Consider the following 17,036-nt stretch of genomic DNA (forward strand, 5'->3'; position numbering starts at 1 on the left):
AGAAATTGGGGTCAGAATTTACAGTTTAGCACACGCTCATCCACGTCTATTCATTCCATGCTCATACAGACTTTGGTGGCACCCCATCGGTCCCTCCTGCAGACCGCTGGCAAACCATCAGGCCACACGCCGGGCACCTCTCTGTCCCTTTCGCTTACTGTTGCTGAGGGCTGCACTGCGATCCCTTTGGATCCTGCTTTTCTTTTCCTGCTCCCTACGGTGAGCCTGAGGATGAGCCGCAAGTGAAGGGAAAGCAAAAGCAAAACAAAGCGTGAAGTGGAGGGGAAAAGGCTGGTAAAGCAGGCAGGCAGACCACAACACAATAACAAAACAATGTAATACTTACGTGATCACATTTTAATGCAATAAACAGAACTTTTACAAAATGGTGAATATCATGGGAACAGTTTGGTGGGGGCAGGATGTAGGGAGGGGTCATGGAGAATATGCAGCAGGGGAAACACGAATCACAGAGTGCCCCTGGCCTATTTCAGGTCAAGAAAACATTGCAGAGAGGAGTTAAGGTTGCCTGATAGGTGTAGGTTTATGTTCTGGAATTCTGCACTTCCTAGGTGGGCTTGAATCTTATATGGGTCAGGACTGTTGTGCAAAGAGACCTCCTCTTAGGGCTGCTGGCTTCCAAGTGAGGCACAACACCTACACCAAACCATCAGCTAGCGCCCACACAACTGGTTTTACTACTATTTATATGTGAAAATCCAAAACTATACATTGCTGAGATATATCTAAAAATGCCATTGGGAATCAGCTGATGCCCAAGGTGAAAACAGGACACACCTGTATTCGCTGTTTGACAGCAATGAATTGTCAGACTGCCTTCATATATGCTGTTCTATACCAAGCCAAAGGGCATTTCTGCACATTAGTAGAAATAACATCACTCCTGCAGAATGGCCAAGTGCGACATTATATCGCACCCCCCAGTCCCTACTTACCTTTTTGCTGTCTCGCCTTTGTCTGCCTTCTTTTTGCGCGACTTACCATCTTCACCTGCTGCTGGAAGAGGTCGAAGAGTGCAATGCGCCTTACACGCATCGCGCTTCCACATGTCAATAAATTCAGGCAACCAATCCCCTTCCTACAAATTCTGACGCAATTTAAAGGACCCGCGATGTCCACTAATGTTTTTTAAATCATACTTCTCCATTACAATGTCTATGCATATAATCATAGATACATAGTGCTTTAGAACAGTGGTCCCCAACCCTTTTATCACCGGGGACCACTCAACGCCGGGGGCCACTCACCGGGGACCACTCAACGGCTTTTACTGAGGCCCGGTAGGGGGGGTAGTTTACTCCTCTACTCTCAACCACTGACCTAACGCTCTCTGATCGCTATGGTAATATTTAAGATAGTCCCATCTGGGAGTGATGGGAGACAATGACACCCGAAGTGTGTTGTAAAGGGCCGGGGGGGATGAAGTAAAGGGCCGGGGGGGGAGAGAAGGCATCCTTCGGGGCCCGGACCACATGTGGTCCACGGCCCACAGGTTGGGGATCGCTACTTTAGAACACCACCCCTTATGGGATCACGAGTAGGTTTGTGCACTAAGGACCTGAAGTGTTCCCAAAGCGGGTGCCCCCATCCTTCCACTATATCCAATGGAGAGTCCATCCCATAGGATATAATGGAGTGGATGGGGGCACCCTCTTTGAGAACCCCTAGACATGGATCCCTTGGACCAATCATTTTGAAATGTGCAGGGAGGGGTGCTGTAGAAATTTAAATAAATAAGTAAGTAAGTAAGTAAGTAAGTAAGTAAGTAAATAAATAAATAAATAAATAAATAAATAAATAAATAAATAAATAAATGTGAATGCAAAGGTCAGACCTCCAGTAACTTTAAGAGTTGCGTAAGACATACATGTACAGTTGCCAATTTCTTGCCTGGAGACAGGGCTTATATTGGTCCCAGAATACTAACTTGGTGCAGCAGATGAAGAATGCTGATATACAAGATGACTAATGGATAAATAAAGCACATATTTCAGCAGTCATGCCTTGTTTCAGTGCCTACTCTGAAGCAACACCATTCCTGAGCAAGGATTTGGAACCTGAACTTCCTAGGGCAACTATCCCGTATTTACTTATGGAATTCGAAGGTCTAACTCAAGGATCCATTTTTCCTTGAGGGAATTTTTTTTCCTCCATAAATCTAATAATATATCAACAATATATTTTTAATATATATTTTTATTTTTTTTTAAAATGCAGATTTGGGGCATTTCCTTCTAGGGATAAGGGCTTGGAACATGTGTTGCTTGACTGACACTGGACTGTACTTCTCTCTTGATTAATGATGATGAAGAAGAAGAGTTGGTTCTTATATGCCGCTTTTCTCTACCTGGAAGAGCCTCAAAGCGGCTTACAGTCGCCTTCCCTTTCCTCTCCCCACAACAGACATCCTGTGGGGTGGGTGAGGCTGAGAGAGACCTGATATTACTGCTAGGTCAGAACAGTTTTATCAGTGCCGTGGCAAGTCCAAGGCCACCCAGCTGGCTGCATGTGGGGGAGTACAGAATCGTACCCGGCATGCCAGATTAGAAATCTGCACTCCTAACCACTACACCAAACTGGCTCTCTTTAGTTTGTTCTGTTGTGAGCATCAAGTGAATCTGAATTGGTTTGCAAAGACTGGAGAAATGTGTGGTGTAAATTAATTAGTTTGAATTTCTTATTAGAAAGGAGAGTTTATCTGTAAATGGGCTTGCTGCATTTTCTAAAACGCATCTAATCAGGAGACAAAGGCAGCATTATTATGAGAAAATTGCAACATGTGAATTTTCTTCCATAACCGCATTCCTTCTGGGGGAATTCATCTGCATGTAAACTCATTAAGCATCTCAGGTTGATATTTCAGATCTTGGAATCCAATTAGGTGCACCAGTGACACAGTGTCTTCTGGAGCTGGAGAGCCCCTTTGTAATAAAATGAAAGCACAGAGTAAATAATGGAGGAATGGTTTTATGACATCACCTAGAAATGCTTCTAAGGGAGGGGGGAAATACTCTTTCTCCTCCCTTCTTCATTCATAATGCTCTTTCAAGAACAGCTCTTAGGGAAATAAGTCTCCAAGTCCAGAAATTGTTCAGGCCACATAGAGCTGACTGAATCAATCGGACTAGGTTCCATCGTTCTTTGACTGGCCTGGATTTGGCTAAATTTTTCATCAGCAGAAGGGAGCATTCCTGCTTCACTCTCTCCAGTGGTAGCCCGTGGATGTTAACAAAATGCTGCTCAGAGAGGAAAGGGGATTCTAAGGAACATGGGTGGTCTGCTTTGGGAAGGGGGAATCCGTGGGAATTGTTCTTCCACTTCATTTCATGGAAAATTTAGTTTGGATCCAACTCATCAGCCGTGGATATGTCTCTCTGGTCTTCTCTTCAAATTCTGGTTCTCCCAACCACTACCCCACACTGGCTTTCTGGCCTTTGTTTGTAAGGCCTTCTTGGAGATGTAGGGGGGGAGGAAGGGAAGAAACACCAGACCTCATATCTCCTGCTGTTCATCAAGCCGTACATCCTAGAAGGATCTGGGCACTTCATTGAGAGATATCTAACTAACCACATCTCAAAATGTGTATTAAATAGCTATTTTGTCAGTAGTGAGATGAGCAGGGGGAGTGCCACTGGGTTTATTCACTCCTGGAACAATTTCAGTAAAGAAATTCAGTAAATGAACACATGAGGCTGCCTTATACAGAGTCAGATTGTTGGTCTATCAAGGCCAGTGTTGCCTATTCTGACTCGTAGCAGCTCTACAGGGATTCAGGTAGAGGTCTTTCACATCACTTATAACCATGCACCTTTTAACTGCAGGTGGCACAAAGATTGTCTCTCACCCCCAAGTACCAGTTATGTATGGAAGCCAACACAGGAATGCAATACACCTGCAGACTTTATTTCCTGCCCAGGACTGAAAAAGCAATTTGTCAAGGGCTTTGGAACTTACAAAATAGGGAATCAACTTGGATCAGAGAATTATAAGTGAGGATGGCATCTCGGGTCCAAAACAGAAGGCAGATTCTTTAAAATAATTTAAAATAAAGTTATTATGCTTTTTAGCCCATCCCCCCAAATGTCTTACAATATTTGAAAACCCACTGGCACCATGTATAATGGCATTTATATCTTATATACTAGGCCGAAAGCCCATTGCAGCCAGGGATGCAACGGGCGCTAGCGTTGGGAGCCCACTATGGCCACTCCGTTGCCCTACCTGGCTGTGGTGTTGGCGGTGGTCACAGCAGCTGGCCAGGCTGCCATGTGAACTGGCAGGCGGCCAGAGTGATGGGCTGGGCAGGGCACCACGGGACCACTCTCCTCCATGGCCAGGGAGCATCTGGCCATGAGGCTGCAAGCAAACCTCAAGGCTGGCTTCTGGGGGCGGGCGCTCCAGGGGACAGCCCAATCCAGGTGCACCCAGGTTTGCTGGATGTGCCCGGATTGGCCCGTACAGTCAGAAGTGATGTCCAGACACCCAGACATGTTCCGGACTCCGCTCCTTCCATAGTGGTTCTGCCAAAATATTAGAGCCACTAATGATTAAGGATCTCTTCTGCCATATCATGTACATACAAGACACAGAGCTGAAAGAAGGGTTCTCCAAGAGGAATGCATTTTCAACATCGTTCATAGCTCTCTGGCATCATGTATTGTAATTAATGCAATATTAATTGCTGCAAATCATTTTCAAATTGGTTGCACCATAATGATTCCCATACAAGGAACTCTGGTGAGGATCTTCTCCAAGGACAAAAGCGGACTATAAATGTAAGTAGTGAATAAATCTTCTGACATTGGGAATTTTGGCAGCCTCTCTTTGTTGTTAGCTTTTAATATTTTGAATTCACTGTGTTCTAATTGTATCTTTCTCTGTTTTAAAGGTATCTTGGGTATTTATATGAAAAGACAGGTAATAATTTTCCTCCTCAGGCTCAAATATGTATTATACATTATTCATAGCAAAATTAATAAGCTCTAAAAGGCATATTTAAAATATTTACAACATTTAATAAACATTCAACCAAGAGACACAGTAAGCACATTATTTTTTTTTCCATGGTGGGGATTAAAGTTTAAACAGAACTTCTGGTTCTCTGACTATCACCAGTGTCTCAGAAGACTGAAGATATGCAAAGGCACTCCAAAACTACAATAATCATAGGAAGCATCCTTAAAAATCCATGTGTTCGGCACTCACTTAAGATGCTGATATGCACGTTTAAATAATAAATTATGCCTCCCTCTAAAAGAAAAAAAATATAAGTACATAGGTAAGCAGGGTTATACCCTTCTATGCCCACTGACTTCATGAAATAAAAGCACTTTTCCAGGGTTCATAGTTTCTGGCCAGATTTCAAGTGAAGCCCTCCTTGCAGGGTACAATCCCAACTTTAGGCTCATTTACAAAAGGATCCATTGGCATATTTCCTCTCTTACTTCCGACTAACAGGCTTAGCACTAAATTGTCAGAAGGAAAGGAACCTTCATCTGGGGACAGTCTCTATGATGATTGGAATTTGTACAATCTTAGCATTAGATGCCTTAAACACTAAACAGGCCCTAATGGAAATCAATGTATTATGTATAAGCAACAAGCTGAGTCTATAAGGGGGACAACCAAAATGCTTTATGTTCTATTTTCTGCAGCACATAAACAAAGCAAGCCTTCTATTTCTTCTGTCTCTGTTTACCTCTACCCTCTGAATGTCTGCAGACTTGTCCTGCCCCTTGTATAAGGAATACATGTAATTGGAGAACTGGTAGAAACCATGGACCACCAACAGATATGAACCTTCTAAGTGGGACAACACCATCACCACTTTGCTATTTTCCAGCAACTGACCCTTTGTGAGTTTTAAATTTCCAGGTACCCCCTTAGAGTTCCCGTATATGGGGAGAATTTGGAGGAAACCCAGTAAACACTGGCTTATAAATTGTGTTGGAAGGAGATGGGAAGAAATACTGAAAAGCTATTAATGTGGTAGAGTTGGGGAGGACCCCTGGATCCTGCCAACTACTAACCAGTTTCAGGAAGGGGGGAGGGACAAGGAAAGCAAGGTAAGGGAGAGAGGCACAGGAAAAGTGGGGGAAAGGACTCTGTGTCTGCATGTGTGTGTGTCTGAGAGGGAGGGAGGGAGGGGGGAGCAACCAAGGAGTGGTAATGGGGAGAGGCATAGGGAAAGTGAGGGGGAAGGACTCTGTTTCTGTGTATGTGCCTTTCTGTGCGAGAGGGAGGGGGAGGGACCAGGAAGGGAGAGGTAAGGGGGAGAAGAATGGGAGAAGTGGGGGGAGGAGTCTGTTTCTGTGTGTGTTCGCGCATGTGTGTTTGTGTGTCTAAGAGAGGGACGGACCTGGAAGGGGAGGTAAAGGTGAGAGGCAAAGGGGGAGTGGGGGAGAAGGTGTCTGTGCCTGCATATGTGTGTGTCTCTGACAAGAGGGAGGGAGCCAGGACCAGGGAGTCCCAGAGCAGGTATGTATTCCACAGGTATGTATTCCATACCCTGTGATAGTGAGACTCTCACTAGAGTTTTTCTCTCTTTAAAGCAATCCCCAATCTCCAGGATTCAATGGTCCCCATTTTGCAAAAGTTAACCTAGAATCAGCCCCCCTCTCAAAAAAAAAGTGTTTTTAGATTAATGTTTAAGAAACTGCCTGAAGAATTTAATCAGGTATACAATTCTGGCCCATTTAGGATAGTTCAATCTTTATTTTCACTGGCTTCACAGTTTTTAAAAACTATCTTGCTGGTATTACTGCTTTAATTATTTTATTGTTGATTTTACTCTTATTTAAATCAATGGTTGATTTTAAATTTGTTTTAACTTAATGTAATTAAAAATCAATTTTTTAAAATTTGTTTTAACTTAATGTAGAATGTTCAAACTACCGCACCATTGCACTCATTTCTCATGCTAGCAAAGTTATGCTCAAGATTTTACAAGCTAGGCTCCAGCAATATGTGGACCGAGAACTTCCAGAAGTACAGGCAGGATGTCAAAGAGGCAGAGGAACTAGAGATCAAATTGCCAACATACGCTGGATCATGGAGAAAGCTAGGGAGTTCCAGAAGAACATCTACTTCTGCTTCATTGACTATGCTAAAGCCTTTGATTGTGTGGAGCACAACAAATTGTGGCAAGTTCTTAAAGAGATGGGAATACCACAGCATCTTATTTGTCTCTTGAGAAACTTATATGCAGGTCAAGAAGCAACAGTGAGAACTGAACATGGAATCACTGATTGGTTCAAAATTGAGAAAGGAGTTCGGCAAGGATGTATACTGTCGCCTTGCCTATTTAACTTGTATGCGGAGCACATCATGAGAAAGGCGGGATTAGAGGAGTCACAAATTGGGATCAAGATTGCAGGGAGAAATATCAACAACCTCAGATATGCAGATGATACCACTCTAATGGCAGAAAGTGAAGAGGAACTAAAGAGCCTGTTGATGTGGGTGAAGGAGGAGAGTGCAAAGGTTGGCTTGAAACTCAACATAAAGAAAACAAAGATCATGGCATCCGGCCCTCTCAATTCCTGGCAATTCCTGGCAAATAGAAGGGGAAGAAATGGAGATAGTGACAGATTTTATTTTCCTGGGCTCCAAGATCACTGCAGATGGGGACTGCAGCAAAGAAATTATAAGACGCTTGCTCCTGGGGAGGAAAGCTATGGCAAATCTAGACAGCATCCTAAAAAGCAGAGACATCACCCTGCCAACAAAAGTGCGTTTAGTCAAGGCTATGGTCTTCCCAGTTGCAATGTATGGCTGCGAAAGTTGGACCATAAGGAAGGCTGAGCGTCAAAAAATTGAGGCTTTTGAACTCTGGTGCTGGAGAACACTCTTGCAAGTCCCTTGGACTGCAAGGCGAACAAACCGGTCAGTCCTAGAGGAGATCAGCCCTGATGGCTCCTTAGAAGGCCAGATCCTGAAGATGAAACTCAAATACTTTGGCCACCTCATGAGAAGGAAGGACTCCCTGGAGAAAAGCCTAATGCTGGGAGTTCGATCCCAGCAGCCAGCTCAAGGTTAACTCAGCCTTCCATCCTTCCGAGGTCGGTAAAATGAATACCCAGCTTGCTGGGGGTAAAACGGTAATGACTGGGGAAGGCACTGGCAAACCACCCTGTATTGAGTCTGCCAAGAAAACGCTAGAGGGTGTCACCCCAAGGGTCAGACATGACTTGTTGCTTGCACAGGGGATACCTTTACTTTTACTTTAAAAGAAACAAATACATGATGAATGGACAACTAGATCCAGATTTAATGATGGGGACTCTCATGAGGCAGAGGTGGAGGATAGGTCAGTGGCTACTAGCCATAAAGGCATCCTCTAGTTCAGATACAGCAAACCTCTGAATCCTGGTGCTAGGAGTCACTGTCAGGGGAAGGTCTTGGCCTCTATGCCTGTTGCTGGACCTCCAGAGGAACTGATTGGTCAGTTGGTAAGACAGGATGCTAGACTACATGGACCAATGATCTGATCCAGCAGGGCTCTTTTTGTTTTTAGAGGTGCTCATATTTCAGGCAATAGTAAAGGAGACTATCAAACATTATCTTTGCCCAAGAGCACAATATGTATTATCCATCTGAACTGGATTCTACAGTAATTTTTTCTCAAATGCCTCATCTCCTGATATAGAGACATAGAACCATCTTAGCACAAAGACTGAAGATGCACTGCTGCTTCCCAACATTTGAGTTGTGAATATATTTGTTTTCATTATCCTCATTATTCTTATTCAACTATATCCTTTGCCCTAATCCTCTGCTTTTTCCCAGGCAATCAGACAGTCAAGGATTGTTATTTATGTTTTCAAAACACTTTTCCAGCAGAATCTTTCTGGGTCTTCATCACCAACACCGCTGCCACAACCAACTTATTCATGCCTGCTAAAAGTCTGCCTGGTCCAACATTATCACCTTGTCAAGCCTACTGAGAGAGATTCTTTTTAACTAAATTATAGTTTGTTTCCTTTGTCAATAATTTAGGAGGTACAGCTGTCAAGTAGCAACCACTAAGATAATGGATCCTACCTTCATAACTGAAAAGCCACTTCCAATTGGCAAGTTGTGAATGAGGATACAGTATGCTGGACTGAGGAAAGTTTGTGGGTGTTTGTGTGTTCATATTGCTGAATGCATTAGGAATCTTAATTGCCATCCTATCATTTACACTGATGTGTCTTGCCAGAAGAATCCAGGCCATGTAGTGAAAGATATAATGGCATAATATGTGTAAATGAGGAATAATACTAAGCAACCACCTTTTTCCAGAGAGCATACCTTCTGATCTTCTTTTTATTAGTTAGGCAAGTGCCTGTAGCTATCTACTTGCAGTACAGTTGAATCCCATTTCAAAACATTATAAATAAAAAAGGCTTATCTTTGTACCAACATAACATAATACCCAGTGCTTCAGTCAGGGTCTAAACTTGCAATGACTTGCAGCCATAATGAAAATGTGCACTACCTCCACTGCAATTCCAAAGATGCAAATTAACACTTATTAGATATTAGATATTGTTTTTGTATATGGCTGTTACAAATAACCACTCACAGAAAAATTCCTGATTGAAAAGGCAAGTTTTTGAGGTGTAAAATATATTCCTTCAAGCCTAAAATGAATCCTTTAGTATTTTTTAAAATTTTCAGCCACAATGCTCCTTGCTTCTCATTTGATACCATGTTATCTTCTTCCTTACTGAATGATCCTAGATCTGTAAGTGAAATGGTTTCCTCAATTTGACTAAACAGTATTATGAAGCCCAAATTTGTTTGCTAAATTACCTGCTCAATCTAGGCGTATATTCCCACTCTTCCCATGCAGTACTACAAAGTTGGACAATGAAACCACAACAGCACAGTGTAGGGTAAGACTCAACATGTCCCTAGGAACCACATATATGTCTTCTCTCTTTCCATGCTGCATTACTTACTTTCTCAACACCATGCCCAAGAAAAGAAGTGTCACAGAGTTCGTACATAGTCTGTTTGCAGCCTACCCTACCCCAAAGCATTGTCCAAGGAGGGAGGGTAACTTTGTACCTAGGAACAGACCCACAGTTTGGAGGATGAGGAATGTTGTAGTTGAGCCTTGTTCTTAAATCATTAAACATCTGACAACTTTTGAGGGGGGGGAATGCAGGGAACAAGATACTCTTTTACAAGCTCATGCTGTTAAAACTTTAAAACATCCAGATCAGTCCATTCCTTCAGAATGATTAAGAACAGTTCTCATCTGCTAAGAGTAATACATATAGTATGTCACGGCATGCTGTTAGGAATTTAAGAACGGCATGTGATTAAGAACTTTATGGCACTGCATGTTTTCTTTTGCTAAGGCAAAGGGGAGAATTGCCCTTTGAGCCTCAGAACCATGAAAAGGACCGGATGTTCAGTGTGCGTTATTTTGAAAACCAAAGCCGTCTCAGGCATCTTACCTTTCTACCCCCTGTGTTGATGCGGAGGGGAGTAAGGAAAGGGTCGAAAATCATATGGCTGGTTTCTATATTGACAGGTGATTGCCGTTTCCCAACAGAGCAAAGATTCCAGGCTGAATTCACCAAGCCCCAAAAGGAAGGAACTGCAACCAAAAGAGAAAGAAGAAACAATTTCAAGAAGGATTTATGGGAAAGGGGGGGAAGACATCATGCAATCTGTCAATTTTTATTTTAGGTCATTTAGACAGTCTCTGAGGACACAGAAGATCAGTTAATGTAGAGACAGAACAGCAAAACAGATTCTCTTGAAAGGCTGCATTAAATCCATAGCTATTTGCTTGTATGAATATTACAGGAATTCGGTCCAGTCTTCCATTTTCCATTTGTGTATTCATCACAGAGACTATGGCCTGAAAGCTGAATCAAGAAATGCTCTGGGATAATGCAATATAACATTGCATTTCTTAAAAATATGTGTGAACAGTAAAAAAGTAATGCACATCTTAAAGAAGATGTATTTGTTCAATTAAAAATCAATGAAAGCAATACTTATAGCCTGGTTCATATAGTTACCATATATCCAGAAATCTCTGGGAGACTGTAGCAGAACTAAGAAGCATAGGTATCCATTGAGAGCATACTCCCAGTATACTAAATGCTCTTACACAGGAATCTGCACATGTAGCAACTGGTTTACAGGCTGTTCTATAGACTAAAGCTTAACAATTTACAGCAATAAATTACTGGGCATACAATGGTGAATGTCCTTAGTTATAGGTTTGCAAACATCTGCATTTCTGCTCACATGAACCACCATGGGTGTTAAGCGAATACTTCAGTCACAAAATACCCCAATACATACATTAACTTTAAAATGAAAAGTTTTAGGATAAGCACAGTAATTTTAGAACATTTTTGGTCCAACTAGTCTGAGAGACAATAATCACTCAACATTAAATCCAAAGAGAGCCTTCAAATGAGGGGATAAATGGAATGGAGATTGTGCTGATTTTTCTAGTTCAGTAAGTTGTCTGATCTGAAACACCTTTCTCACAGATAAATTCATCTGTGCAGTTCTTCTGTTTGTGCAGATAATACCTGAAAAGGTAATTTCCAGCTTCACTTCCTTTCTCTTGTACTGACTTCCTGGTCTTCTCAATGTGAGATGCAGCAGAAAAGGCACAGAAATTGCCACTGAGCTTGCTGAAGCAACAGAAATATAATAGACTAGTAATCAAGCCCACTGTAATGAAAATACAGTGGGCGCTAGGCAAGGGAGCCCCCGGCAGTCACGCACAGCCTTGCCGGCGGCCTGACGTGTCAGAGGCGCTTTGCGCCTCCCGACGCATCAGGCCACCGGAAGGGGAGCAACTTGGCAGGGTGGGAATCGGCCGGGCCAATCGGCAGGCGTAGTCTGTCCGGAGGAAGGGGCCAATCAGCACCCTTCCTCATCCCGGACAGAGCCCGCCCTAACTCCTCCCACTAAGCCCTTACGGCTTTATTTAGTCCGCGGCGCCCGCAGAGCCGCAGGCTGTGCTAAGATGTGGATGTGGATGGATGTGACACTGGTACTAAATACTGGGCGGGAGGGGGCAATACCATAACCTCTCTTTGTCTCTATGCCTGTTTAAAAGTACCCTGAAGCCCATCTGAAAATGTATTTATTAAACCTCTTGATGGAACACTATTTTTTTTAAATGTATGGTGATAATGTCCACATTCAACTCCCACCAACTCCAGTTATACTAGTTACGTTGCAAGTTTAACATGTTATTCATATTGAGATTGTTTTTCATTGTGTTGGTCTCTGGCCTAACCATATAAAAAAGGCCAGATCTATATTTTAAAATTAGGACAGACAACTCTTCCAGATACCCTACAACCTCACTGCTCTGTTTTTGCATTGTGTAGCCAAGAGCAATAGCACAATTTATTCAACCATCATACATGACAAGCAAGATTCATTTGTCTTCACAGACCTTAATTTGTCTAGACCTGAGTCTGAAGGACCACTGGAATCACTCAGCACAAAAAAATTGCTTATAGATCTGGCTTAAACTGATGAGCCAGTGGATGGGATTGGTTTGAGTGCTGGACTCAGGATGTGGGAGACCAGGGTGTGAAATTTCACTGAACCATAAAGTTCACTGAGCCAGTCACACTTTCAGTTGGGTTGCCTATCCCCAGATGATACCTGGAGATCCTCTGCTATTACAACTGATCTCCAGATGATAGAGATCCGTTCACCTGGAGCAAATGGCTACTTTGGAAGGTGAATTTTACAGCATTATACCCCATTGGAGTCCCAACAGTAGATCAAGTCCACTTTACCACTAGCTTAAACTATTTCACCATCCTCCTCTGTTCTCGGGACAATCTGATTGGGCCACAGTCACACATGCCTTGCTAACAATTATGCCAAATTATTCAATGAATTCTATGAGCAGCTGCCTTGAGTGGATTGAGAAGTTTCAAATGATCCAAAATGAGGCCAGCAACGATTCTGACTGGTAACCAGCAATCACTACACTCTTGTGCTTTGTCAGCTGCTCTTGATTGCCTGCTTATTTCTAGACCCAATTAAGAGTGCTAGAATGACTAAGGCAGGAGTCCGCAATGTGGCTCCCACCAACACATTTCCCGGCACCAAGCAAATGTTTTCAAAAAGTGGGAGGGGCCAGGTGGGGCTTTTGTCCAACTAGGCTTATGACTGGCTAACTGAGATTTGATTGGCTGTGCAATTTTTTTTTTTAAAGTGTTGCATAGGAAAGAGTTGCCACCTCAGCAAAAGGCTCTTTGGTGTGTGATTGAATCTGCACAGGACTCAGGAGCGTCATCTCAAGCCAACTGTGTATTTTCAAGGAGAGAGATGAAAGAGACTGTCGCTTTTCCACCATTGCCCCACTGAACTCCCTGTCCCAGGAAATTAGCCACACACCCATCATTCCTGGCAGTTTCTGAAAACGGTTTTGCTCTGAATGGCTTTTTTCATTCACCTTTATGGATTTATACGGCATTTGCTTAGATTGTATAGAGTTTTCATTATTTAATTCTTTCATCTGCTGGTTTGGGTGTTATATATATATTATTATTAATTGATTTGACAGCTGTTTTAGGATTATTTTAAGCACATTTACTTACTGTTGCCAGTATAATTGTGTTTGGGGAAAATCTTTTTCACATTGTTAGATTTTATTGTTCTATTGATTTATGGTGTATCTGCCTTGCTGGCTGATTTGTTCAGCAGGTGGGATATGTGTTCTTAAATAAATAAATGTGCTGTATTCTGCCATCTGGTATTAAAGTTGATCACTATATTTTTCAAATGCAAGATGTGGCTTGAATTGCTGTCTTCTCTGCTTCTGACACAGAAGAGAAAAAAAAATCCTCTAGGGTAAGGCAAAACAACGCATCATAAGGCTAAGTTATGGCCTCTGTGTTCAAAATGTTCTAGAGTGCCACATCTCTTGGCCACATATTCTCTTCTTTCATATGTCTACAGTACACAGACAACATACGCTTTTACAGAGAGTTACAGAAGCTGTCAGGATGCAAAGCACAAAATCCCCTACTTTTGACACACACCATGGTATTTCTGCTCTTTATTCTGTACCTGATACTACCCCATAGATGGAATTATAGCCAGTGCCATTTCATTAGACAGCAGCCATCATAAACTGTGACATGATACTGAGAATAATAAGGATATTCTCCATAAGATAAAACTTTTTTGAAAATATTTATCATTTTTTCATCCTCTCCTTTCTCCCTAGAACTCAGGCGTACTGCTCTCTTCACTTCTATGTTATTCTTAAACCAACCACCAAGGTAGGCTAGGTTGAAAGGAACAACCCAATTTCATTGTCATAATTTCCTGTTTCCCCACCCCTTTGATTGGGTCGCCAGCAATTTTTTTGAAAAGTCTGAGGGGATACAATTTGGGTCTGGGTATAAAGTCACCCAAGCCTGAATTGATAGCTTAAAGATAATGAGGTAAACTGACAGGCGCAAGATGGTTTAAGTGAGCGAGAAACACACAACTGAGATAAATGCTACAATCAAACAGGAGTTGTGGAATATTAGGTTTTAAACCGTACATGCCCAAAGGAAAACATATCCCCATAAAAATATGGTATGCTGCTGCAACTTTGGTTTCATATCAGATCCAATAAACCCCGCTGGAATACTTGGATAACTTTGAACACTCAGGTGTTCCTTGGGGAAAAAATGGCTGCTCTGAAAATTGGACGGCATGGCACTATAACCACTCAGGTTTCCCCAGCCCAAGCCCCGCCCCTCTAGGCTCCAACCCCAAATTGCCAGGGATTTCTCAATCCCCAGTTGACACCCTCATTCTACTGTACTTGTAGACCAGACCTAAGTCATAACTGAAGTTAGGCACAGCTAACTTATTCCACTGGTTTCAATAAGGTAGTTACAACTTTTTTTAGCTGAATCAATACCACTTTATTTAAATTAGAAAATTCCATTCAGTGCACTTCAAGGTGTGGGTGATAGAGGTAAACCCTTTGGTGTGGTATTATGCTAATACAAAACACATTAGTACCAACAGCTCCAAATGGGATATGCAGCATCAAAGGGGTGAGTGAAACAGACCTTTAGTATTTCAGTCTCTCTTCAAACACTGGAGAAATGTATTTGCTAGTAAGATTAAAGAACAGCAAATTTGTTATTTTGTACGGTTTTTCCTCCAAAACAAAGGATACATATCTGATCCCTGTTAATACAACAAAGAGGAAAAAGTGAAGACAGAAAGCAAGATCTTTCAAGAATGCTGAGTTCCAGGCAGCGTAATTAAAGTACAAAAATTTGCCACATTTATGAGCAGTTTCCAGTCGATGGTGCTCTGTGCTAGACTTTCTAACATTATACCTCCGTGCTGTAACTGACAGCAGGCAGAACCCCCAGGATCCAAGCATATTTCACCCTTCCCAGTTCATTTCTACTGTCTCTACTGGGGTGTATCCAACCAAGTAATCTTTCTCCAGTTGAAGGAGACTTCCTCCAACTTAGGAGATTCTTCCCCTAAAGTTGGAGGAATACTCTTTAGGCTGGCGGTATGTTTTAAATTTTGGGAGTAGAAGAAGAGTTGGTTCTTATATGCCACTTTTCTCTACCCGAAGGAGTCCCAATGCAGCTTACAATCACCAAATCTGTCATTCCAGGCCGATGCAGCTGGCAGCGTGGAGGAGGAGGGGAGGCGTGGGCGCTGGTGCATAACTCGGCGCACACATGCAGGCGCAGAGTATGCTGAGTTACACAGCACCGTCCCCGCCTCCCCTCTCCCCCCCGTGGTGCTGGCTGCGTCAGCCTGGAATGGCCGATTCAGATGCCGCCGTACACAACCATAGTCAGAACAGCTTTATCAGTGCTGTGGGGAGCCCAAGGTCACCCAGCTGGCTGCATGTGGGGGAAGAGCAGGGAATGAAACCCACCATGCCAGATTAGAAGTCCATGCTCATAACCACTACACAATGCTAGAGTGGGAAGCTTCACCCCACCATCTCTGAACAACTGGGGATTTACCACATCTGGAAAGGAAGTTAAAGAGGGCCTTTTCAGGCCCTCAAAGCTTTAGACATCTCAAAGACTGTTTACCCTATTTATGGTGCATTCACAGTACATAACATAACAGATAATGTTGTTCCCTTTATATTTTCTGTACACTCTGGCCATCCCAATGCATGCAGAGCCTCTACAAAATCTGATACTTCATACTGCAAGTGTTAATCACTTCTCCTGAATTATATAGAGGAACTCTCCAACCGGCAATATCTTCCCAAAGGCTGAAAGCGTGCTCTCCATTCTATCATCCCTTAGCACTCTGTTATCTAATTGCCACTTTATCCCATCACAAGTGTAAACCAGGTCTTTGAGTTTGACTGAGTGGCTAAGGAGAATCTGCTGTCAACTGTTTCTCCAATGGCATGGTCAGACATGAAAACAGAGTTGGGTGGGCCAGTGGCAGAGCATGGCTGCATGGTAGCCATATTGTCCAAGACAAGCTTAAAAGTCTTGTGTGCTTTTAGCACAAGGGGTGGGGATGTCAGGCCTGAGAAAGCATGTTTGAAGTAACCCCAACAGAAGTATGAGAGTGGTGGGTGAGAAGTTGCTGTCCATACAAAACGGAGGAGGGTTCTGGTGCTTAGAATCTGCTCCCCTCCATTTTTGAGTCCTGACACTCTCTCTGGAAGCAGATTCTAAGTTCAGATGGTTCCAGATCTCCCAGCATCCCTCTTAATGCACCATTGGATGGAGTTCCAGCATGAAGGCTAAGATAAACTTCTGTTTATACTACAAGATAACTTAATTTTTTAAAAAACAAACAAATAAAAAGAATCACATTGTGAGTCTAGGTACCCATTTTAGGATGACAATCTGTTCACTTTTTTCCTTCTCCATTTGTAATGGCCCACTCTTCCTTTTAGCTTTTATGTGACATTTTTATATACGCAGACTTCATAAACTGCCACCTTCCACTGTTAAGCATCTGGTAGCACGCTCTTACCATGTAGCATTCTTATAAAACTCTTGGTCTTTTAGACT

At 42.7% G+C, this 17,036-nt stretch overlaps 1 protein-coding gene across 2 annotated transcripts in view; it reads right to left on the reverse strand.

Moving 5' to 3' along the window:
* Positions 1–17,036, reverse strand: part of CA10 (carbonic anhydrase 10) — a 426,373-nt gene that overhangs the window by 223,827 nt on the left and 185,510 nt on the right. For both annotated transcript variants that reach the window (XM_077328676.1, XM_077328677.1), the window contains exon 4: positions 10,470–10,612. In XM_077328676.1, coding sequence (XP_077184791.1) covers positions 10,470–10,612 — 143 coding nt within the window. The remainder of the gene's footprint in view (positions 1–10,469; positions 10,613–17,036) is intronic.

The sequence above is a fragment of the Paroedura picta genome, chromosome 3, assembly GCF_049243985.1.
Source record: "Paroedura picta isolate Pp20150507F chromosome 3, Ppicta_v3.0, whole genome shotgun sequence".
Lineage (NCBI taxonomy): Eukaryota > Metazoa > Chordata > Lepidosauria > Squamata > Gekkonidae > Paroedura > Paroedura picta.